Source organism: Crinia signifera, chromosome 19 (genome assembly GCF_055691185.1).
Source record: "Crinia signifera chromosome 19, ASM5569118v1, whole genome shotgun sequence".
Taxonomy (NCBI): Eukaryota; Metazoa; Chordata; class Amphibia; order Anura; family Myobatrachidae; genus Crinia; species Crinia signifera.
This window is the reverse complement of record NC_139226.1, coordinates 118,129,079-118,156,175: the sequence shown is the minus strand read 5'-3', so window position 1 is coordinate 118,156,175 and position 27,097 is coordinate 118,129,079. Positions and strand designations below refer to the sequence as shown.

Here is a 27,097-nt window from a genome sequence, read left to right as displayed (position 1 = left end):
CCCTTACGAGGGAGAATAGCCCCTCAGCCGGGATCCCGACTGTCAGGGTTTCAACAGTTGGGATTCCAATATCGAGTAATGGCTGTTGGAGTCCCGACTGTTGGGAGGTCATCCGGCAACCATTTTAACCCTCTGCCCAGGTGAACTATTCATTTATTGGCCCTGTACCTCATATTTTATATTTATTTAGGCATTTGATTCCCATAGTGTGGAAGATGGAAAGTCCCCTGATTTGCCCTATGTCTATGTCAGCTCTTCTGGGACCATCAGGAACTACAAGCCCATGCAGGTGGTGTCAGCTTGCAGCCTGGAGACCTATGCCTTCCCGTTTGACATCCAGAACTGCAGTCTGACCTTTAGCAGCTGTCTGCATACAGGTAACAGATCCTGTCCGCCTCACATTTCCACAATATACAAAGTTATTCATTGGCTTAGCATGATGAGTGATGCACACGCAGGTCCGCCTTAACAGGCCCTGGGCAAACAGTGCACTGAGGCCCATACACACCCAGGAATAAATTGAAAGAAAAAATTATATTACCCTTCTTTGTTTCTGTGCCATCTCATTGCTTCTGTGCAATGGATGGCTGTGAACACTCTGATTAGCTCCAGCCATCCACCAATCTGCACGCTGACAGAAATTCACTGCCTGGCTGCAGGTAGCTGAGCTCTGATTGGTGAATAGCTCCTGCTCAAAGCTGTTCAGGGCACATCAGGAGCAATCCACCAATCAGCAGGAGCTGGAGCTATCTCCTGCACTCTGATTGGAGATAGCTCCAGCTCCTGCTGATTGGTGGATAGCTCCAGCTGCCACTGTACCTACATGCTAATGTGTCCCTGTGCACACAGGCCTCTAGGTCTAGGGAGGCAAAAACCACACAAAAACATCCGCATTTAATACCACTCTGGAGCATTGCGTAGGTGCATGGGCACCATGTATTATGAGACCAGTACATGCACAGTAGACTCATGGACACACGGACCATCCTCCTCTCTTAATCTACCCATGATTATCATGTTCGCATATTTGCAAGCTGGAACAAACCCCCTGGACATGCAGATGCTGCTGCCAGTGACCATATTCCTTGTGGGTCTAGATATGGGGCAAACATAATAGCCGGTGATTTGCAGGAGTAGATGCAAGTCCGGTCATAGTTACTAGATTTAAAATGGTCATTAGTTTAAAGGCAAAATCAACAGACATCGCACATTAATTATAAGCAATGCATCTGTGTTCTTTATAAAATAATCACGTATGTCTGCAAAATAGATCTCCATGACTTTGACAGATCTACTGGAGGCAAAATATAGCTTAACGCTTTGAGTGCCAAGTGAATTGGTCAAAATAGGTGTGAAAATTGCCAAGCAAACACTTTTCTTTATCATAACGACCTGTAAGGTTTAGGAAATATGGGGGGGGGGGGGATTTAATAGAGATTCAGAAAGTGATAGATTTGGTAAGAATTATTTTTTAAGCTCCAATCATTGACACTGCAAAACCAGTTTGATTTTGAAGTGTAAATGATTGCCGCTTTAAAAAAACTGGAGATTTCTCTCCCTTTCTGAATCTCTTATCCTATTATTTTTTTATTTGAATGTATATAACAAATGTGAGTGACACTGGCAGATATTTTGCACCTCTCTCACAGAGATGTTATCACTCAAGAGGTATAAACTGATCTCATTATGCAGATACCCAAAAAGAACAACATACAGTATGCTATTCAGGTGAATGTAGAGTGTTAGTAGAATACTGAATGCTAAGTAATCGTGTTATAACAACAGCAAAATATCACTATAAGAGTAAATGTGACTTGTAATCATTGGAACCCTCAATAAACAGTAGTACATGGTTTATTTCAGTGAACGATGTCAACCTGTCTATATGGAGGAGTGTGGAAGAAATCAGTAATGATAAAAGCATATTTCTCAATGATGGCGAGTGGGAGCTTCTGTCTGTACCTACCAGCTACGAGATCCTACATACCCACGGGGGAAGCTTTGCCCAGGTCCAGTTCAATGTATGTATATGTGTATGTATGGGAATACAACCTGTATCATTGTTTACTGTATACATAATAGTATGTAGGTGTGTGTGTATAAGCAGCATATATACACAGCGGATAAAATAAGTATTTCTCAGTAGATATATTTGTAATGGGAATATTTATTGGGGTGGGAAACCCGCTCAGGGAGAGGACAAGCTGCCGCTGCAGCAGCCTCTCTCCCCCGTTCAGCATACGGCACTGAACAGCGTGTGCTGGGCTAAGGAGAGAGGCTGTGCTGCAGCAGCCTGTCCTCTCGACTCACACTGCTCGGCTAGCTGCAGCGGGGGAGGGGGGAGTGGGACCTTGGCCCCTCCAACTGACCCTGGCCCAGGTAAAAAAAATACCAGCTCCACCCCCCCCCCCCCATCCTCTCGGTGCCACTGGGAGCATAGTTACTGACACAGAGTTCCTTCCCTCTCTCAGAGATCCATGAAGAGGGGTTTCAAGTGTTATGTTGTGGGTTGTAATATTGTTAGTCATGTTAGTAAGCCCCTACTCCTTGTACAATGCTAATGCAGTGATTCACTGGAAAAGTCAGGAAAAGTGTGCAGTGGTGGGACAGGAAGCCATAGAGGTTAAATCATGGAACCACAATCACTGCACATAATAAGGCTGATTCTGAATAGAAGTGTCTGTTGGCGGTATGTGCTTATACTGTATGCAGGGCCGGCGCCACCACTAGGCATTTGCCTAGGGCACCAGCCACTGAAGGGGGGCACTTTGCCCCTCACCTCTCGCATGGAGGCTGCAGGGGTGTCCGTGCCGGGTACCTGCGGCACTGTGTGATCTGGCGGCGGGGTCCCTGCAGTGATGCGCGCTATCCGGCAGCCAGGCGGTGGCGGGGGAAGCGCTGCTGGGTTTGAAAACATTCTGCATGCTGATTGGCTGAGATTCAGCCAATCAGCATGCGGAATGTTTTCAAACCCATCAGCGCTTCCCGCGCCGCCTGGCTGCCGGATAGCGCGCATCACTGCAGGGACCCCGCCGCCAGATCACACAGCGCCGCAGGTACCCCCCCCCCCCTGTAGGCACCGGGGTGCCCCACCCCCCTCGCCTGGGGCGCTCCGGTGCCTTGCACCGGCCCTGACTGTATGTCACCATTGTGTGCACCAATGGAACTTGCACCTGCTCTCCAGCTCACCACGGCCTACTATGCCTGCAGCTATACATCTGTGAACACAGCCAATAACATTAACATGCCATGACACGCCCACTGCCATGACACACCCACTGCCATGACACTCTGAGGTCTTGGGCTAGTGATCCAGGACCGATTCTAAATTATTTATGGGAAATGGGGTATGGGTTAAAGGGTTGACAGTATGAAGGACAACATATATTAGGTTCTCTACTAAAGGTCGACACGGCTAAGGTCGACACATGCAATAGATTGATAGGCCTAAGGTCGACAATGGGAAGATTAACAGTCAAAAGGTCGACCTGAGAAATCAGGTGAAAAGTGGCCAAATCGGATGCGTTTGACATCCAATCCAATGTGCGGTCCCATGTGCATTGGATTGGAGTCGGAGGTCGGACTTGCTACACGTCTAACCTCTGGCTTGGCTCCCCCTCCGAGCAGCGGGGAATGGGATCGCCTGCGATACATTAGGAGCAGAAGGACCGCATGTTATCCTGCCACCCGGTAAGTTCTTGGGTGGTTCAAGGGGGATCGGCTGGCCATATACTACTGGGACTTCTCACCGTAGTGTATGGCCACCTTTAGACTTGGGAGGGGCGTCCCAAATTCAAATCTAAATAGCAGCATCAAGATAAAGCTTTCCAGGCCCTATGACTATTAATTTAATGTACCAAAATAAAATGTATCATTTGTTTGCTAATTTTAAACAACTATAGGTCTATGTTGCCACATACAGTATGTACAGTAGAGTGAAATAATACGCACCTTCATGTTATAAGGGAATGACTGTTCATTTGGTTAGATTGGCAACGTTGTATTAAATTTATTTTCAGTTGCACAAAATACAATCCCTTCTGCTCTATGAGAGATACCTCATCAATTTCATCCATTTCCTGGAGTAATTGCGGTCTCATTACCAAACTACATCTAGGAAATGTTTAACCAGTCATAGAGTATTTAGGCTTTGATTGCATACACATATGTTAACCCTGTATGATATATTTGTCCATGTATATGTTTTCTTTTGTCTGTTTATGCTTAAATAAGTTATAATATTTTTTACCTTTTATTTAATAAAATGTAACTTTAAATACATATAGGGGGTAATAAAATTGCTGGCAAAGGTGACGAACTGTTGTTGCTATTGTATTTAAATGCCAGCCCAATTCACACCTTTTGCCTGTCCGATTCACACTCCTGTTCGCCTAAAAGTGCTTGCTACCCCGGCCCTTAGAGTAAAATTGGGACCCCTCCAACTCTAAATCTGTCAGCACAGTATAAATGATACAGTATGTACCTATATATAGATGTTTACATACCATTATAAAAAATAGTTTTGAGTTTGGTATTGAACTTCTGGACTAGCTAATTTAAGCATTTCATGATGCACGAATTGTGTTAGCCATGAACGCAGAAATGCAGAATATTATGTAGTTTCTGTAGGACTAGAATTGGTGGCTTAGCTCTGAATTACAAATAGATGTCGTCTTTCTCTAAGCTGAAATTCTACAGCTCGTTAATTTGCATATGAGCCATATAGCCTCATTACCATGAAACAGGATAGCAAGCATTGTATCAAGTATCAAGTAATGCAGGAAACAGCTATTAGGCCACACACCATTACCTGCTAGAGGAATTGCAGAGAAATACATGGATCTGGACAGATTCATAGAGGACCTGGGAAAGTTCTACGTGTATATGAACACAGAGACAATGCTGGAAATGTCCTCTTGAGAGCGGAAAAGCTGCAGTTTTGGAAATCAGTACAAATATCTGAGCAGTGATGGTGCCAGGGCACACAGTGGAGGTGACACACACTAGACTCTAAAAAGGAAGGCATTAAAAATGAGTCTGTGCTTCAAATACTAATTGCCTTTTATAAAGAGCTACTAGTTACATTGTTACACCTGGCTACTGTGACAGACATTCAGGGCAGCCGAGAGGGGGTGGGGGTGGGTACTAATTACCAGGGCCCAGGCTTGCTGGAGGGGCCCCACCTGGTCAGACCCCTTGATTCCTGCTCCGTCCCTCCCGGGTAGCAACAGCAGCACACACCTACAGCATGTTCTGTGCTGACAGCAGGCTCAGCATGAGCGTCTCACTGACAGCGTGAGAGCTCATGCTGAGCCTGCTGTCAGCACAGCACATGCTGTAGGTGTGTGCTGAGCTGAGTTTAGAGTTTTCTTTCACCCTCCTCTAAACGTTTTGGGGGTGTGGCCTAAGTGTGGGAGGTGGCCACACCTCCCATACTTAGGCCACGCCCCCAAAATTTACCGGGGCCCGGCATTCCTCTCGGCTGCCCTGCAGACATTGTGTGAGATATTAACATTACAGTCATATTTCCTGCGCAGGCTGCGTATGTTTGCAGCCTATCCAATAGGTAAAGACCGCCCGGCAGAAGGCCCGCCCCCTCGACACAAACGGGACAGAAATCATTTGATGGTCGTACACCATTAAATGATCTTTCTCCCCTTCATTAATAAAAGTCAGTCTAGAGTGACTTTTATTCCGGCCGCTGTCTGCCGAATTTGGGGTAGACGCTGAGGTCATGTGACTTCTGCCGACCGCCCCGAACAGGCATCGCTGTGCCTACATTTGTAGGGGAAAGCCCTAAAATTGGGATAATGATAAAATGGTCCATAAATTATGGGGACGACCATAAAATGCTGGGTGTTCCCCTGCTCCCGCCCCCCTGTCCGACCCCGGCCCTCCCTTCCCGAGAGTTTCACACTCTCCAAAGCTGTTCGCTGCCAGGGTTTGCACATGCGTATAGTCGCGCGTGCGCAAAACCCGACCATCAGGGACAAGGCTGAATTCGGACCAAAACAAACGGGCCTCAATTACTTAAAGTAAAATGATTGAATATAGGAAAAATTTGAGGGATACAAATTGTTGACAGTGCAGTTGACATTTATCATGTAGACAATGATGAAATGTCAACATGTTAGAATTATAACATTTGGTCCTGGTAAGCCAGTGTTGACATAGCATAACCTGGCGCTTCAGCAGTATCCTGGTGGTCATGTCACTGTCATTCTGGGTCAGTTCTCCGATTCCCTGGAGTTCCTAGTGTTATTCTTTTGCTATACCTAACCCTCAGGGCTGCCGTCAGAAATTGTGGAGCCCGCGACTGTCAAAATCCCAGGTCCCCCCACCCCCGACACCCTCCTTCCATTCTCTTCCCCTACCAACACCCCCGCCCGCAGTGTATTAAAAGCTTACCTACGGCCGCGGCGATGGTCCATCCGAGTCCTCTGGCATCTATGATCTGGCTGCGGCATGCTGGGCTCCTGCACTGTAAGCCGTAAGACGTCACACCACGCGCGGCTTCCAGTGTGGGCACCCATCATTCCTGCTGCCTGTGCAGCAGGAGGATCCGGCCGGGCCCTGAGGACTGTCTATGTGCGGTGGGCTGCGGAGGACCTGCGGCCTGCCGCTGTGTAGTGGTGAGAGGGGCTGATGTGAATGGGGGTGCTGGCGGGCTTGTGCCCGGGCCCTACTGTCTGTCAGAGTGGCCAGGCCCGGGACAGTTGTACCCCTAGCACCCCCCTATCGGCGGCCCTGCTAACCCTAATCCCTTCCCCTAACTTTAACCCTTCCTCTATGGCTTAACCCTTGCTGTGAGCGATCCTCAAAATATCAGCTAAAATTCCCAGCGTTGCCCGCGGCGACTGTACTTTTAGTATAAATAACTACAAACCAAGCCACGTCAATTAATTGAAGCGTAGTTTAAAATTGCACCCGAAAAAAAAAAAAGAACAGTCACTGTGAGCGGCGCTGGCATTATTAATGGATATTTTGAGGATCTCTCACGGCAACATTGGCACTCAAAGGGTTAATTAAAAAAAAACGTTTGCTCTGCAATTTTCACACATGTTTTGACAAATTCCCATGGCACTTAAAGGGTTAACTCTAACCTCCTCCATGCAACATAACTCCCTGACCTAGAGCATAGCTCTAATGTCAACAATCTCTTCTGACATTATCAACATCCATCGGGGTTTTGACTGTCAGGATCCCGACTGTCGGGATTTTAACCATACTTGCCTACTTTTGAAAACTGGTTTCAGGGAGATTATAGTTGGTAGTAGAATTTTGCACCGTGCCCCATTCAGGGGGCGTATCATGCTCCACCCACAGGGCGTGTCTAGTTCCATATATGGAGAGATTGTGAAAAGAGATTGTGAACGTGGCACCTAGAAGCGTGGCTGTGTACTGCTACATCTGAGAGGAATCTTTTATAATGACTTAAATCCAAATGTAGATGAGCCCCAGAGCAGTTAGTAAGAGATACTATACTTGGTAAAGTGATGGAAAATGGTGCTGATGATTCAATGTAAATGTATCTCTCATTCCTTTTTTCCTAAAAATTTAACAGTGTAATGTGGGCTAGGTGACATGAGGGAGATTGCTAGACTAATGAGGGAGAGAGGGAGATTGTTATTTCAGGGAGTCTCCTGCAGAATGCAGGAGGGGAGGCAACTTTGATTTTAACCATATCCAATCTGTGACATTCATATTGCATTAGTGTATAAAACCCACAGAGCTATCTCCACATGCATCCATCCTAAAGATATGTGTGTCACATACGTAGACAGTTGCGATGTACATTTAAATACAGCACAAGCCAGGAAGAGTACGGGTCTAGATAATACTGAATACAGCTTTGCCCAAATATGTTGTATATTCAATTTGTAGCAATAACAGATCTGTCTTTTTACTTAACAAACCCTTTTTGCTGGTACAGCTTTAGTGCCAACTTTGCCACGTGGATACCCGTGAAGCCCGCGAGGGGACGCGGATACCTGTGAAGGTATCCACGTCCCCTCGCCACGCTTCGGGCTCGGTGGCTCACTGCGCTCGCCACACTTTCTATTCTCAACTCCACACCGATGTGGATAGTGGGGGTATGAAAAGGTTGGAGGACGCGTACCGCCGCCCCTCGCGGGCTCGCTGCGCTCGCCATGCTTCGGGTTGACGTTGATCGTGGGGTGGCGTTAACAATTGGGGGGGCCATTTCACACTTCAGGGTGGGTATTTGGGGTCGGTGGGCCATTTAACATTGTTCCCTATGTGAAATCGGGTCAATTGGGCCATTTAACATTGTTCCCTATGTAAAATCGCGGTAATCGCGTCGGTCGCATCGCATGCGATTTTTTGGTCGCATCGGATCAAAATCATCGGCACCGTTCTAGGTAACAAGTATCGCGTGTTCTCTTTCTGAACCAATTACCTTGAGTTTCACCACTTAACCACCGATAAACAGTATGACGTTGGTAATCAGACTCTATTGTTTTCCACTTCTTTCACTTAAAAGCGATCAGATCTGATCTATATTTTTCAACCAACGTCTGAATTTTGTTCATCCAATCATCAGTTTTATCCTTGGTTACAGTGGTTTTATACTTTTTCTCAAATTCTTTAATCTCAGCTCTGACTTTTTTCAGTTCACAACCCACTTCTTCAATCACTAGAATCAACAAATCTGCAGAACACTTATATGTATGTATGTGTGTGTGTGTGTGTGTGTGTGTGTGTGTGTATATTCATAACAGTAATTCAGCTTTAAATCAAGCGTGGGGAGCGGGGCAGCACAACATTTATCTTGCCTCTGGTCAACTGGGATAAACTTATGCCACTAATGTCAATCAATCATTGCACATATTTAGTGAAAGTTACATATCATGTCCCCAGTAGTGCCAGTTATAGATATAATTCGTTTTTTGTTTGCTATGTTCGGCGCTGCGGACAGTTTGTGGCGCCTTATAAATTATCTAGATATTTTAAATAAATAAACCAACTACTACTACTACTAGATGTTCCCAGTAGTGGCAGTTACAGATGTCCTTAGTAGTGCAAATTACACATGTCCCCAGTACTGCCAGTTACACATCATGTCCCCAGTAGTGCCAGTTACACATCATGTCCCCAGTAGTGCCAGTTACAGATGTCACCAGTAGTGCCAGTTACAGATGTCCTCAGTAGTGCAAATTACACATGTCCCCAGTAGTGCCAGTTACACATCATGTCCCCAGTAGTGCCAGTTACAGATGTCCCCAGTAGTGCCAGTTACACATCATGTCCCCAGTAGTGCCACTTACATATCATGTCCCCAGTAGTGCCAGTTACACATCATGTCCCCAGTAGTGCCAGTTACAGATGTCCCCAGTAGTGCCAGTTACACATCATGTCCCCAGTAGTGCCACTTACATATCATGTCCCCAGTAGTGCCAGTTATAGATGTCTCCAGTAGATTTTTAGCACAAAAGAAAAGTAAATTTTGAAAACTATGTTTTTTGGAATAATTTGGATAACAGATATTTGGATATGGGATACTCAACCTGGATTTCTAACCCCAGCATCTGATCGGCTCTGCTTTCCATTTCTTTACATTTACTAATTTCACAACTTTTCAGAAAAATTAAGATATAAACTTTTAAAGACATTTTTTATTCTCGTTGCCAATGCGTTTATCCGCTTATTGAAGAAGCACTACCCCGAATACAGCTGTTTGAGACTGCCGTACTCCACTTGCCCACAGAGTATAAGTTCCTTGGCAGTATGAAGCACATATGTATAATCAGTGAAATGCAGCTGGTCACCACACATGACATAAATTATAGATAGACTCAATTACCTCCGTAAAGCCCCGTTATTTATTTTCTGGAAAGTCATTTTGCATCGCACGTCGCGTAGGAGAGTAAAACACAGAGTGGCATCATCAGTGGTGGCTCACGCCATGAATATGGCTATACTTTGTCTCCAAAAGTTGCAGTGACTGCCGCCTTTAGTAGAGCCAAGGGCACTGCTGAGCGTGGAATAAATACATTTACTCCATTATGTTATAATTAACCTGCGTGCCCTAGTATTTCGTGATAACTGATCACCAAGTTGACACTCCTTTTCCTCCGCTTTGGCTTGTCCAGGACTAACAACGACCCTGGCAAGAAAAGTTAACCACACAAAGCACGGGGAGATGAATGGCCAGCATGGGACATAGCTCTCTCATGCAGCAGTGATTTCAGCTTTAATGGCAAAATCATTATCATTGCGACAACGGCTCACAAATGAGCAGAGGGTGAAATAAAGAGGAGGGGGGAGAATTATATGTGGAATAAATGAGCACTTCCGAAATTCATAGCATCATAAAGAGAGCCTTATCAAATGAACCAGCAGAAGGTTAGACGAGCAGCAGAGCAATTAGGCTAACACCGTAGGGCTTCTATTTCATCTTCTGTGTGCTCATCATGTACAAATTCCCAATTAGATTTATTCCTTTCATTAACATCAATGGGAATGCAAAACAATAGTGTACACAGCAGAAACCCCTTTAAAGGTACAGTATTTCCACTGTGTATTATAATGGTAGGATACTGCAGTAGCAAGGCACAGGAGAAAGATAGATACTGTAGATACAGGGTGGAGCAATTGCCGATGCAGCTGGCACAGTGCACCGGGGCCAAAGGAGATCATGGGGCCCGCAGCCGCTGCACTACTTCTGTTTTTTTTTTTTTTAATCTTTATGCTATCTATCTATAGATAGATAGATAGATAGATAGATAGATAGTGCACTTTGGGGGGCAATCTCTCAAGGGCCACCTGTACATTTGAAAACTAAAAATAAATAAAGAAAGCTATTTTTATGGTTAGAAAAAGTATAGAAAAAGTATATTTTATTTATTCTGTGTATATATATATTCCAACTTTTGAAAACTAGTTTCAGGGAGATTATAGTTGGTAGTAGAATTTTGCACAGCGCCCCACTGAGGGGGCGTGCCATGCTCCACCCATAGGGCGTGTCTATTTCCATATATGGAGAGATTGTGAAAAGAGATTGTGAACGTGGCACCTAGAAGCGTGGGTGTGTACTGCTACATCTGTGAGGAATCTTTCAAAATGACTTATAGCCAAATGTAGATGAGCCCCAAAGCAGTTAGTAAGAGCTACTATACTTGGTAAAGTGCTGGGAAATGGCGCTGATGATTCAATGTAAATGTATCCATCTCTCATTCCTTTTTTTCCCCCAAAAAATGTAACAGTGTAATGTGGAATAGGTGACATGAGGGAGATTGCTAGACTAATGAGGAAGAGAGGGAGATTGCTGCTATTTCAGGGAGTCTCCTGCGGAATGCAGGAGGGCAGGCAACTATGCGTTAAGGGTCACAATGCATCACAAAGCAAAATCTTAAAATACCCTCAATCCAGCTACTCAGAATAAATGATCACACCCCTGTGTACCACCGGTCACTTCTCCCAGCAGCACTGACCGCCATGCTTTTGTAAAACATGCAAACAAAATCATATGAGTGTAGTCATGACCCATGATTGGAAGCATTGTCTTGTTAGATTCAGCTGCACTGCAAGTAATGGTAACAGAATGGTTTATCAGCTTTGATCACACATCATACATTACTACAGAGTTGGTTCTAGATCCTGTGGAGCTCACCTGGGGAATTGATGAAAGAAGTGCAGACATCGCAGCTTGCAGACAGCAGCATGAAGCCAGCTTATAAATGATAAGGTTTCACTCAATGCAGTTGATTGCTTGTCTTGTCGCAGAGAAACAGGGGAAGATATAAGCCCGATGAAGTGATAAAATGGATGGGACTTTATCACCGGCCAATCAGCTCCTAACTGACAAGTTACAGGCTGGTTTTGAAATATGACAATTATGAGCTGGTTGTCAGGTGATAAAGTACAGGCCCCTTTATCACTTCACCGGGCTTAATACATCTGCCCCATAGTTAGTACTGGAGAAGAAACAGCACCCAGTACCATATTTGATGATGTGAAGGAAACTTTGTTGTTGTGTTGTGGTTTATGGTAGGTGTTGATGCTGGACGGAATGACAGTTGACAGAGTATTGGGATTGGAGATTGCTGTGAGTGAAGAGTTAGGTGACTTCGATGCTTGGTACTAGATGTCTGATCATAGCACAGAGTCATTTAAAATGTTTCAGACGATGTTCTAGTTAGTACAGTAACTTCCTGTAAGTCCATTTTCCCATAATAAAAACACATCCCATCAAAGTTATAGGGTTATGCTGTTATAGGGTTGGGCTGTGTGCGGCAGTGGCGGTATGTAATGCGCTCGGGAGGGGGGGCGGCAGCGGCTCACCTGCTGCTGCTTCTTTCTGGTGGCAGGGCAGAGGGGGACCGGGAGCTGGAAGCCCGCTTGAAGGCCCTGGGAGGTGCTGTGCGCACACACTTAGCAGCCCTCCTGGGGCCATTTTGGATTTGGGCAAAGTGCTTCAGCCGCTGCCCGGAGCCCAGCTGGCCCGTTTTTAATGAGTTTTGGGCCGGACCACCGGAAATGACCCAGTTTCCCGGTGGGCCAATCCACCCATGAGTGGGGAACAGGACTGGCAGCAGACAACTATGTATACAGCACAATGTTAGGTCGGCTGCACCGCCTGCTGGACCAACAACCCATGGAACCGTGGCTGTCGGTTGTTGGTGGGGGGGGGGGGTGGGCATGGGCGTTTTTTTTTAAATTAGGGATGCCTATCCTGGATTAAGCATTTTTGTGGATTAAATTAAATTCTATGTAAAACAAGATTTAAATGGACTAAAATAATTTATATAGAACCACTTTATCTTCTGGATATATCAATTTAACAAAGGGGATACGGTCATTGGGTCTATAGCAAGTTAGTCGACAAGCATTAGGCCGACACCATAAGGTCGACATGGAGATAGTTCGACATGGTTCTAGGTCGACATGGGTCTAGGTTGACAGGTCATTAGGTCGACAGTGTCTAGGTCGAGATGGGGTTTTTCACTGTTTTTTGAGCCGACATGTGCCAACAGGCGGTATTTCATGCTCTACTATCCACTAGGGCGTGGCAGGAGAATAAAATAGTGGGCCGAGCGCAGCGAGGGGATGCGGTGCATTTGGAAATGTGTCGACATTTGGGTAAAAAAACGGTTAAAAACCACATGTCGACCTTTTGACTGTCGACCTAGACAATGTCGACCTATTGCTTGTGTCGACCTATTGACCTGTCGACCTAAACCCATGTCGACCTAGTCCCATGTCAACCTTGTCCCATGTCGACCTAGAACCGTGTTGACCTTTCCCCATTTCGACCTAATGGTGTCGACCTAATGCCTGTCGACCAACTTGCTGTAGACCAAACGATCCCAACCCCTACAATGTACAGTATATACAGTATTATGTAATACCATGATCATCTGCTTGTGTTTTGCAGCTTGTTATCCGCCGTCGCCCCCTGCTGTATATTGTTGGCATTCTCTTGCCCAGCATTCTACTTATGGTTGTAGACCTCATGAGTTTTTACCTGCCCCCTGGCAGCGGGACTCGGATAATGTTTAAAACCAGTATCCTTGTTGGCTACACAGTTTTCAGAGTGAACATGGCAGACGAACTGCCTGCCACCACATTGAGCGTGCCATTAATTGGTGAGTACATCAATGAAAATGTAATTATGCTTTGAAATTGTAACAAAATATTACTTTATATGATATGACCTTAACACGTTGGCATGTTTTCATTCTGTTATGTACTCTGACACCTAAAATAAAAACTGGATTAGATATTTTCTAATGATATTTGGGGTGGGAATAACAGTTGACTCATTTGGATATCACATTGCTGGATAAACACACCTGTTCCCCTTAAAATATTCCACAGCTAAACAGTTGAATGTCATGTAATACCTTGATCAGCTACTGTATATTATATTGGTTACATTAAACACTTAGCTAGCAAATATCTTTTTAAAAGTGTCTTTTAAATTAACTCATTTTATGTATTTATTAACAGTTATATATATATATATAGCGAACGCTTATTCTGCACAGTTAGGGTCATGGTGGGAATCAAAACCATGAGCTTGGTGATGTGAGGCAGTAATGCTAACCATTACACCACCCACCATATTTAATTTAATTATGTGAACAACATCTATTAAAAAGTATAATTAATAACATTATTGCAATAAATCCGACTAAGGGGTGTCTGGTTCCATCCTGTGGGCGTGGCAAGTAGACCAATGTCCCCCCCATCCCCCCAAGCAATTTTGCTAGTGACGTGCCATTTATAAAATTCAGATTGTAAGATATTATTGTGCCCAAATAGTACAAGTGATGTTGCCAGTCTCAGTCTGCCAACATCACCTGGAGGAAAGAAGAAGAGAACACAAAGTCATATGAGATGCCACCACATTAGAGAAAGCCCACCCGCCTGTCATTTGCCTCTTGCAACTACGCAAAGTAATTCTTCATATAGATCTATTTACGAACTGGTAAAATGCAGATGTGTAGAATTTTGTTATGCAAATTAACCCGTTTGGTCATTGTGCTAATGCGTTCCGCATGTTTGGAATCACTTCTGTGGAGATGCATTGTTCAACCGTTTGTGAAATCTTGAAATCTCAGCCCGTACTATGCATTTTGCTAAAGTAAAAATTTCACTTCCAACCTCTATTCATTGTCACTTTGGAATTACTCCTTTGGATTGCAACTTTTTTCTCTTACAATTGAATATTGCTTACTGCAACCTCAGCTACATGAAGTCACGAGTCTGGTGGCAATGAAGTCTACACACATATAAAGCATTCCCTAAAATATTGTGAAAATATAATCCTATGAAATGAATAGCTGCTCCCTGATCCGTGCCATCTCTAACGCTATGTAAAAATATGAAGTTGTTCTTAGTACTAGACAGTCTGCACTGACACCTGCTACATTGGGGAAGTTCATAAATGCACTCATGGGAAAGTTCATAATTGTCAGACACAGGGAAGATCGTTAGACCATGTTCTGCAACATGAGATGTCAATTTTTGTGACTACAGGATTTGCTGTGAATAGAATGCATCATTAACTCATTGATTCGCTAAGCTTCTCCCAAGAGAAATTCGCACACTCCTATTATCACTATCATCTCCTTACATCTTATACTGCTGTATGCTCTCATTGCTGAAGTTGATCATTTAGGAGGAGTGCATAGGATACATTGGGGCAGATGTATTAAGCCTGGCGAAGAGATAAACTGGAGAAAAAGTGGAAGGAGATAATGCACCAGCCAATCAGCAGTGTTTGAAATATGACAGTTGGAAGTTGATTGGCTGGTGCTTTATTTCCTTCCACTTTTTCTCCACTTTATCTCTTCGCCAGGCTTAATACATCTGCCCTATTCCCACATAAGTGGTAACATATAGAAACCAATTACTTTCTTTGAAGTTGGGTGTAGGTCAAGATTCTTTGACCTGGACGTACTAGACGGGTATACTATTAAATGAACTCTGTGCATCCCCCTTACTTATCACACTGCCCTGAAAATAACTTTGGCCAATGCATTGGAGGCAGATGACAGGAGAGATATTTCATCCTTGTACATAGGATAGGGCCTTGATCTAGTCCAGTGGTTTTCAAACTATGTCACCCGGGCCCCACACAGCCCATGTTTTCTATGGCACATGACAGGCGCGCTGTGTATCACCAACTATCATATTTTCAAAATCCACAGGTGACCCGGAAAACATGAACTGTGCAGGGTGAGGATCAGGTTTGAGAACCTGTGATCTAGTATTATTCTTTTTGCATACATATTTAGGTTACTGGTTATTGTTTAGGTTTAGGGTTGCTCAGGGCCGGACTGGCCATCTGGCACTTCAGGCAAATGCCAGAAGGGCCGATGGCCTTGTGGGCCGATTTTTTGCAGCCAGATGTGTGCCATTTAATAGTTTGGCTGTGGTGCGCAGAGTTCAGAATGCGCCGTTACATAAGAGAGAGAGAAACTCCGGCCGGAACTGGAAGCAGACGGTGCTTACAAACACTTTGCGCGCCTCACTTCACAGCAGCTGCGCTGTGACCCAGCCGTGACATTCTGCTTCCTGCGGCTGTGACTGTCCCTGTCGGAGATGACAGGACGCGGTAAGCAGGGCGGAGAGGAGGAGAAGAGGTCAGATGAGAGAACACCAAGCCCCAGTGCTAACCTCCGCCGGCTATCATCCCCCGCCGTGTCAGCTACCAGCTTCCCCTGATCCCCGTGTGGAGCGGCTGGTGGAAAGCGGGGGTCGGAGATGACAGGACGCGGTAAGCAGGGGGGGAAAGGAGAAGAGGGCAGATGAGAGAGCACCAAGCCCCAGTGCTCACCTCCGCCGGCTATCATCCCCCGCTGTGTCAGCTTCCCCTGATCCCCGTACGGCGCTGCCGCCACTCCGCTCGATCTAAGGTGCCTGCTGGCATTTAGGGGGGGCGGCAGATTTTTGGGGGGGCAGGGGGGAGCAAAATTGCTAGTTACGCCACTGATTGGGTCCCTGGCTTCGTCTTACACTGTTCATGCACAGCCGCAGGCACCAGGGCTGGGACCACGGGACTGCCCTCTACAGAGCCGGCCAAGCAGTCCTCGTGTCCAGAACCAGGTTTAGGGAGAGATCATGGCTGATTGCTGCAGGTCAGAGAAGGTCTCACTGCGGCTGACCGTCCTCCTTCCCCCCATCCCTATTAAGTCACAGTGGCAGCCCGGTCCCTGCTGCCCAACGCCAAGAAACTTCTGGCAACAAGAATGAAACTCCTGGCAACGAGCATGTAGGTAAGAGGCAGTTATGTGGAATTATATGTAATATATTATGGTGTGTGTATAATATGTAAATGGCATTGCGCTGTGTTATAAAGTATGAAATGGGCATTGCGCTGTGTTATAAAGTATGAAATGGGCATTGCGTTGTGTTATATAGTATGCAATGGGCATTGCGGTGTGCTGTTTAGTATGTAATGGTCATTACGGTGTGTTGTATAATATGTCATTGGCATTACGGTGTGTTGCATAGTATGTAATGGGCATTACGGTGTGCTGTATAGTATGTAATGGGCATTACGGTGTGCTGTATAGTATGTAATGGGCATTACGGTGTGCTGTATAGTATGTAATGGGCATTACGGTGTGTTCCATAATGTGTAATGCCTCCTTTTTGTGATGCCACGCCTCCTCTCCATGAGGCCACGCCCCCTTTTTGACACGCGGCTTCGCCGCGCAAGGGTCCCGCCTACTTCAGGTGGGCCTGTGTGCTGAAAAATGCCAGGGCCGATTTCTGGTCCCAGTCCGGCCCTGGGGTTGCTGGAATCCTGGGTAGCACCAGTAGGTTAATTTCTACTCTTTATCATTCTATTTCTTAATGGGAAAAGCTTGTGCAGTCAGCCAGAATAAGCTGTGTCATATTCAGGGGCTGGCTGTAAAATAACGGCATGGTGCAATCACACAGCACAAATCATGAGTAGCGTCTCTTTTCCTTGAAAAGTGAATTAAAGTATAGACATGGACTAATTTATCAGAGCGTGAACTTTTATTTTGCTGAAGAAAATGGATGTTTTACCAGGTGAAAGTATTTTAATTTCCGCTTCACCGTATGTACTTTACTAATGGGTTTTACGATCTGCAATGTAGACCATTGATGATCACTATTGTTAGATCACACATTTATTTATTATTTATTTATTAACAGTTTCTTATATAGCGCCAGCGGCGGATTCAGGGGGAGGCACGTGCCCCCCTGTCATTCATTTTGTAGATGAATACCAGAGCTTTCCAACGAGCCCAGCCCCATGTCTCTAGCCCCCCGGGAACCAGAGATATCGCCTGGCAAAGCTGTAACATTTTTTCCCCATAGGATAATATTTGACCCGTCAATTCCGACCCCCACCCGGTTTCGACGGCTGCCAGTTCCCCCCCTGGCATCACAGGAGCTTGTGGTTGAAGTCATTCAATTCCAAATCGCTGGGCCTTCAATATGATACCAGGCTGGTCCATATCGGTCAATCGGTTCCAGAGATATAGCATGTAAATCGATTTTTTTTTTTAACTGTAATTTTATGGCTGTTCATGTTCTTTGAGGGCAGATTACTCTGGAACCAAACGTTCCAGTTTCACTGGACCAAAATCATTCAAAGCCCACTCAAAAGTTCTTCAATATGATACTTGTCTCATGTAAATGGGTCAGTTAGTTCCGAAGATATAGCCGGTTAAATGAGATAACTGGTTAAAGGGGGGGAGGGGTGGTTTTCTCTCCCCCTCACACCAGAAAATGCAGGGACTAGGCTGGTGTAAAAGGGGCCAACCTGGGAACGCATTTTCTGGTGTGAAATGGGTATTATTTCAAATAGCTGGGACCTGCAGTGCTCGGAATACAGCCAGGCTCTGCCACTGTCAGTGGCTATCACTTCTGCCTGGTGGCGGCTGTCCCCCATTTATCACGAGCATGTATTCCCCATTGGCAATGAGCATGTAATCCCACATGGCAACGAGCATGGAACCTCTGGCAATGAGCATGGAACCCTTGGCAATGAGCATGTAGATAAGCAGCACTTACTGTATGTAGCATAATTTTTTATAGGCATTATGGTGTTTGGCATAATACATAATGGACATCATGCCGTGTAACTTAACGTGCAATGGACATTATGGTGTAAATATTTAATGCGCGCCTTTGGTGGACAATGTCCCTGTTTATGAAGCGTATTGTGAATTTTGTCTTAATCTGTGTGGCATTATGTGAATTCTGGCTCAATCCATGTGGCATTATGTGAATTTTGGCTCAATCCATTTGGCATTATGTGAATTTTGGCTCAATCCATTTGGCATTATGTGAATTTTGGCTCAATCCGTGTGTTATTATGTAAATTTTGGCTCAATCCGTGTGGCATTATGTGAATTTTGACACAATCCATGTGGCATTGTTTGAATTTTGGCTCATTCCATTTGGCATCATGTGTAAGGGGCAAGTATAATGGGGTCTAGTATTTTGTTGCATAATGTGTAGAAGTTGTATATGGTGTTGAGTGGCCACACCCCCTTTTCCAGAGCGCGCCTTCGGCGCGCGCACAACTACATCCTTCACTTTTGTTGCCATGGTGGGCCTGTGCACTTTAAATGCCAGGGCCTATTTTTAATCCCATTGCCACCCACTCTCTGCCGCTCTCTTAGCATGTACACTGGCACCACTAACACTGGCCCTTCCCCACCTAAACCCTCTTTTATCATGGTGCCCCCCTGTCATTTTATCCTGGATCCGCCCCTGGCCCCTGTGGATGGCTTTATCAGGACGATGATTCCTTGATGCTAATCTTCCTAGCCAGACGGTCATCGTCTACAAAGCTACTCTGTCAGTCACTTCATTGTTTCCTGCAGTCTACCATATTCAATACAAAATTATTTTACTTACACACAAAGCCATTAACCAAAGTACACCAACAAACATATCTTCTCTTATCTCAAAATATCATTCAACACGACCTCTACGCTCCTCCCAAGATCTGCGTCTCTCATCCAAACTCATTACTTGCTCCCATTCCCGACTGCAGGACCTTCTTCGGGCTGCACCCACTCTGTGGAATGCCCTCCCAAGCACAATAAGACTCTCCTCCAGTCTCCAAACCTATAAGCGTTCCCTAAAAACTCATCTCTTCAGGCAAGCTTATCAAATTCCAGAACCAGTCACAGAACCTTGCATTCTGGTGGAATCGATGCAATAAAGAATACAGTATCTATCCCTATGTATCAATACCTATTTCCCTATAGATTGTAAGCTTGCGAGCAGGGCCCTCCTACATTTTGACTGTCTTTAAATACCCTGTTTGTTGTATCACTGTCTCCTTTGTAACATGCAATGGAACATGCTGCGCTATACAGGGGCGGATCCAGGATAAAATGACAGGGGGGGCACCATGATAAAAGAGGGTTTAGGTGGGGGAGGGCCAGTGTTAGTGGTGCCAGTGTACATGCTAAGAGAGCGGCAGAGAGAGGGTGGCAATGGGATTAAAAATAGGCCCTGGCATTTAAAGTGCACAGGCCCACCATGGCAACAAAAGTGAAGGATGTAGTTGTGCGCGCGCCGAAGGCGCGCTCTGGAAAAGGGGTTGTGGCCACTCAACACCATATACAACTTCTACACATTATGCAACAAAATACTAGACCCCATTATACTTGCCCCTTACACATGATGCCAAATGGAATGAGCCAAAATTCAAACAATGCCACATGGATTGTGTCAAAATTCACATAATGCCACACGGATTGAGCCAAAATTTACATAATAACACACGGATTGAGCCAAAATTCACATAATGCCAAATGGATTGAGCCAAAATTCACATAATGCCAAATGGATTGAGCCAAAATTCACATAATGCCACATGGATTGTGTCAAAATTCACATAATGCCACACGGATTGAGCCAAATTCATAAGATGCCATATGGATTGAGCCAAAATTCACATAATGCCACATGGATTGAGCCAAAATTCACATAATGCCACACGGATTGAGCCAAAATTCACATAATGCCACACGGATGGAGACAAAATTCACATAATGCCACATGGATTGAGCCAGAATTCACATAATGCCACACAGATTAAGACAAAATTCACAATACGCTTCATAAACAGGGACATTGTCCACCAAAGGCGCGCATTAAATATTTACACCATAATGTCCATTGCACGTTAAGTGACACGGCATGATGTCCATTATGTATTATGCCAAACACCATTATACCTATTAAAAATTATGCTACATACAGTAAGTGCTGCTTATCTACATGCTCATTGCCAAGGGTTCCATGCTCATTGCCAGAGGTTCCATGCTCGTTGCCATGTGGGATTACATGCTCATTGCCAATGGGGAATACATGCTCGTGGTAAATGGGGGACAGCCGCCGCCAGGCAGAAGTGATAGCCACTGACAGTGGCAGAGCCTAGCTGTATTCCGAGCACTGCAGGTCCCAGCTATTTGAAATAATACCCATTTCACACCAGAAAATGCGTTCCCAGGTTGGCCCCTTTTACACCAGCCTAGTCCCTGCATTTTCTGGTGTAAGGGGGAGAGAAAACCACCCCTCCCCCCCTTTAACCAGTTATCTCATTTAACCGGCTATATCTTCGGAACTAACTGACCCATTTACATGAGACAAGTATCATATTGAAGAACTTTTGAGTGGGCTTTGAATGATTTTGGTCCAGTGAAACTGGAACGTTTGGTTCCAGAGTAATCTGCCCTCAAAGAACATGAACAGCCATGAAATTACATTTAAAAAATAAAAAAAATCGATTTACATGCTATATCTCTGGAACCGATTGACCGATATGGACCAGCCTGGTATAATATTGAAGGCCCAGCGATTTGGAATTGAATGACTTCAACCACAAGCTTCTGTGATGCCAGGGGGGGAACTGGCAGCCGTCAGAACCGGGTGGGGGTCGGAATTGACGGGTCAAATATTATCCTATGGGGAAAAAATGTTACAGCTTTGCCAGGCGATATCTCTGGTTCCCGGGGGGCTAGAGACATGGGGCTGGGCTCGTTGGAAAGCTCTGGTATTCATCTACAAAATGAATGACAGGGGGGGCATGTGCCCAGGTGCCCCCCCTGAATCCGCCACTGACAGGGGCGGAACTACCGCCGGTGCAGACGGTGCAATGCACCGGGGCCCAAGGGGTTAAAGGGGTCTTCGGTAGCCACGGCAACAGGCAGCCAATCGCAAGGCTGCCTGTTGCTGCTCAAGTCACTGAGTAAAACAGGAAGTGAATTCCTGTCTGCTGGTGCTCTGAGGCTGACATGGGAGGACTCGAGGAGGAGCAACAGCAAAAGAAGCAATGGCAGATGCTGCCAGAGGTAAGTTACTTTAATGGGAAGGGGGGTGCTGTGAGACACACCTCAAATTATAAGGGGGCTGGGGGCACAGAAACAAATTAAAATACAATGGGGGACCCATACATTTCTGAAATCATGATGGGGCCAAAAAAGTACACTTAATATTTAACAGGGAACAGGGGGCCACAAAAATAAATTAATATAACGGTGCACAAACCCTACACCCCCCCACCAGCCTAACTTCAACCATACACCCCCTCCCCTGCAGCTCAGCTCTGACTACACCCCCACCTCTGAAGCCTAAGCTTAATTATACACCCCCCAGTAGCCTAAATCTATCTATGCACACCCCCCCACAGCCCAACAATTCACTAATCACCTGCATCCTAACCCCACCAGTCCCCCTCCTTGCAGCCTAAACCGTACCATACACTCCCCTCCGCAGCCTATAACCCTAACCCAGAGCCAGATTAAGGTCTAAATGGGCCTGGAGCTGAAAATGATCAAGGGCCTGTTATGCGCAATAATAGGGGTTGCGGCCAGCACCTAATAATGTAGGGGGCGTGACCAGTGTTCTGTTTTGGGTAGTCTGCTCATAGGTGTGTAAATACTTTCAACTAATTATATATGCCTGGAAAAGGCAGGGGGCTGGCATAAGAAAAATGCAGGGAGATATATTGGCAGGTGCCCTCCAAAGGTGCACCCGCAGGACGCCGATGTCCTAAGATACTTGCGGGGTGAGGCGACACTCCAGTCATAAAAAAATACTAAAAACCGAAACTTGTTAGACAATATGTCAGCACCTTTTATGTGGTAACCTAAGTTTACCACACCATATACACCTTATACAAATCATGCAACACAATAGTAACCCCCTTATACTGTACTTGCTTCTTACACATTATGCCACATGGAATGAGACAAAATTCACACCGATTAAGCAAAAATTCACACTATGGCACATGGATTGAGTCAAAATTCACGTTATGCCACATGGATTGAGCCAAAATACACACTATGCCAGGCATGTCCAAACAGTGGCCCTCCAGCTGTTGTGAAACTACACGTCCCAGCATGCCTTGACATAGTTTTAGCATTCCCTAATTGCAAAACTGTGGCAATGCATGATGGGACTTGTAGTTTCACAGCTGGAGGGCCATAGTTTGGACAAGCCTGCACTATACCAAACAGATTGAGCGCAATAATGCACAATATGCTTCATAAATAGGGGCATTGCACGCCAAAGGCGCACATTAAAAATTTACACCATAATGCTCATTACATGTTAAACCTCACACCATAATCTCCATTACGTATTATGCCAAACACCATAATGCCTATTAAAAATTATGCTACATAAGTGTTGCTTACCTACATGTTCATTGCTAGGGGTTCCATGTTCATTGCCAGGGGTTCCATGCTCATTGCCAGGGGTTCCATGCTCATTGCCATGTGGGATTACATGCTCATTGCCAAGGGGAAATACATGCTCGCGGTAACTGGGGACAGTCGCCGCCGGGCAGAAATGACAGCCATTAACAGCCAGGCAGAGAGCAGGGGGCTGCCCGGCTGTATTCAGAGCACTGCATGTCCCGGCTATTTGAAATAATACCCCTTTCATACCAGAAAATGCAGGGAATATGGTCCCAGGATCATGCAGGGACATTCTCGGACTGGCCCCTTTTACACCAGCCTAGTCCCTGCATTTTCTGGTGTGATGGGGAGAGAACCCCCCCCCCCCCGCCCCCCTTTAAACAACCAGCTATATCTTCGTAACCAACTGTCCCATTTACATGTAGCCTTCTAATGATTTTGGTCCCGTGAAACTGGGCCGTTTGGTTCCAGAGAAATCTGTCCTCAAACAACATGAACAGCCATTAAATTACATTTCAGAAATGAGAAAAAAAATAGTTTTACCTGCAATATCTCTAGAACCAATGAACTCATATGGACCAGGTATCAGATTAAAGGCTTAGCGATTTGGGTTAGACTGAGATCAACCTCGAGTTTCTGTGATGCCGGAGGGGGAACTGGCAGCCGTTGGAACCGGGTGGAGGTCTGAATTAGCGGGTCCCATGTTATCTTATGGGGAAAACGTTCCAGGTTTGCCTGGCGGTATCTCCGGTTCCCAGGGGGCTAGCGATGCGGGGCTGGTCTCGTTGGAAAGCCCTGACCCTCAGCTACAAAATGGGCCTATTTGGAGAGTGGGCCTGGAGCTATAGCTCCATCAGGCCCATTGTTAATCCGGCTCTGCCCTAACCCCACATACACACCCTGTAGCCTATAACTCTAACCATACACACACACCCTGCAGCCTATAACCCTAACCCCCTCCCCGCAGCCTATAACCCTAACCATACACACACACACACACACACTGCAGCCTATAACCCTAACCCCCTCCCCCTAACCATACACCCCCCCAGTCTATAACCCCCCCCCACAGCCTATAACCCTACCCCCCCCCCCCTGCCGCAGCCTATAACCCTAACCATATACACACACACACACACTGCAGCCCATCTTTGGCGCACACTGTTCCCATTTTGAGGGGGGGCCCAAAGCATATTTTCGCACCTGGGCCCACAACGCGCTAGTTCCGCCTCTGGCCATCCATACTTAGCTTTACCAGAAATGAACGTTTAAAACAATCTTTAAGAAAAACATTTTTTATTGTGTTTTAAATTATTTGTATGGATTTATAAAGAAACAAAAAGAATCATACTTTTTTATTATACAAGTGTCACTATTGCTCACTTGATCTTGAAATGGCTGAGCATTCTAAGCAATGCTAGATCATTCAGAACGCTCAGGAAGATCGCTGAGTACACAGCGATGTGTCAGCGCTGTGTACTGCGTGATCTGTCAGGGCCAGTGTTCTCTGTTGAGAACACTAGTCCTGACCAGCTATTGAGAGATTAATATCCTGCTGGATATTAATCACCAGGCGATAGTGTCGCACATCACTGTCACTTTGGCCCCTACACATGGAGCGACGTAGGGGCATTTTCTGAGTGATCTAGTAAGAACGCTTAAAAAATGCCTTGAAATCACCCCGTGTGTAGCAATGGGGCATTGGACCTTACATCAGTTGGGTGGTGGTTTCAGTAAAACAACAGATGCAGCACTTATGAGCTTAGTGGTATTCGTATGATAATATAACAATTACCAAAAAGTTTACATTTTTTCTATTAATGTTTGATTTTATTAAAATAAACCATTTGTAATTAATAAGTTAATATAAAAATAAATGAAATAAGTTACATTTTACTTACCCTCTATGAATGTGCTTGTCAAGAACTAAATTTAATGCTGGTAGAAGAAGTCCATCACAAGAGAAGGGCACTCACAACTCGCTAGGTGGTCCTGCTAACGAAAGCTCTGAATATACAGATGTGGGCGGACTTAAGGCACAATACAGTTATTGTAAAAATAATGTTTTGTTCATTACAGTTTTATCTGCAAAAATTTTATAACTGTAAGGAACATGTACTGTATATTATGTTAAAATCAATATTGATGACTTTATTTAGGTGTATTCTTTATGGTGTGCATGGTTCTCATGGTGCTGAGTCTTGGAAAATCTATTGTGGTGATAAAGTTTCTACACATCGATAAAGAAGAATCAGGGGGTCTTCTGATATCCCGTTGTCCTATGCTTACACAAGGAAATCACCATGTTGAAAATCTAGACAATATCTCTGTGGGTTCAACAAATGAAACAGCAGGTATCGTAATGCGCTCTTCACTGGCTATATTACCAAACATATGGTACGATTCAGATATGGTAAATTTGAGTTTTAATGATTTGATCTAAAAAATTACACCCACAGATTATGTAAACACTATTCAGAGTTTTTACCATCAGGAAATTAGTAAACATTTTTTTTGTAAAAAGTAATTTTACATATAATTGTTTTTTATTATTATTTTTGTTACATAAAAATATAAACATTTTGTCTTTTTTTTTTTACACCCCTCCAAAATATGTGAAGCATTAGCTCAGGGGTAGCCAACTCCGGTCCTCAAGAGCTACCAGCAGTTCATGTTTTCCAGCTCACCTCGCAGGTATACAGGTGCACTCATTACTGACTGACAGATTTTAAAAGATCCACAGGTGGAGCTAAATATTTCATTTGTGATTCTGTGAAGAGACCTGGAAAACAGAACTCTTGGTAGGTTTCGAGGACTGGAGTTGGCTACGTCTGCATTAGCTGGTTATTCTCTTTCTAGTATTTAAACTCTTTTGACCCATAGCATTTCTTCAAATGAAGGGTTATGAAATTATCAGAGGTTATTAGTTCATATTGATTATAAAAGGTTAAAATACAGTATGTATAAAGATAGGCGTGTACTCAAGTAAGTGAAACTCTAGTTTACAGTTGTTTAGGACAGCAAAGCTACACATACCATGTCATAAATGAGTTCATGTCAAAAGTGTTACCTGTGATTTATTATACAGTATGTCCTGTCATTCAAAATGTACTGGCTTATTTATTGGATGCAAGTATATTCCACTAGTAAAGATTGTTATAGGTGTGTAGAGTTCATCACAAGTTCACAACAAGTTTTGATTTGCTTTAAATGTGCACCAACAATTTCAAATACCTAAAATAGCATAACGGCAGGTAATAATATCATCAACGTAACTAAGACCGTAATTATGATTAAAAGAGTGGTGAGGGTCCCATGAATTCCATTTATAGCATTCTTTTGTGGTAAAGCTATGACAGAGTTAGAGGTCTAGCCATAATTTTGGTTGTCTGCATTTTCCATTAATTAGTTCGGAACTGATTGCTTCCCTCATGCATCTGTCTCTCAGCCATGAGCCATCTGTTGGGCCAGTTCAGAAGAATCTATTTCAGTGGGACTATGCACATTCTATTTCCAGAGGTTTAAATGGTCTTTGTATTTTTAATAAAGATTCAGGTGATTCATTTCTTGCCATCTATTGAAGACTGAGCTGGAGCAATTTTAAAGTTTACTGGTCACTTATTGTATAATTCAGGGGACAGTGTTTAAAGATTAGATAGTTATTTGCTGAGAGAGAAGAAACTTCCAGTCTCGCTTTGCCTCTGCTGATGACATTGATGATGATGATTACAAGCTAACCCTGTACATGCTGCTTTGACAGTTTACACCCTAGCAGCAAATGATTTTTAACATAAGTATTAATCCCCACATTATAATGGGGCATTATTTAGAGGTAAAATAAGTATTTTTTTTTTACTAAATGTATCCATTGGAAATGTGATGTAAAATGTCTAGCATATTTAAGTCTACACATATTAAGATGG

At 44.6% G+C, this 27,097-nt stretch overlaps 1 protein-coding gene across 1 annotated transcript in view; it reads left to right on the top strand.

The window, feature by feature from the left end:
* HTR3B (5-hydroxytryptamine receptor 3B) overlaps nt 1-27,097 on the top strand; it is a 52,046-nt gene that overhangs the window by 24,172 nt on the left and 777 nt on the right. Inside the window, exons 5-8 of the mRNA XM_083162006.1 lie at nt 208-377; nt 1,864-2,021; nt 13,397-13,607; nt 25,334-25,528. Of these exons, the coding sequence (XP_083018132.1) occupies nt 208-377; nt 1,864-2,021; nt 13,397-13,607; nt 25,334-25,528 (734 nt within the window). The remainder of the gene's footprint in view (nt 1-207; nt 378-1,863; nt 2,022-13,396; nt 13,608-25,333; nt 25,529-27,097) is intronic.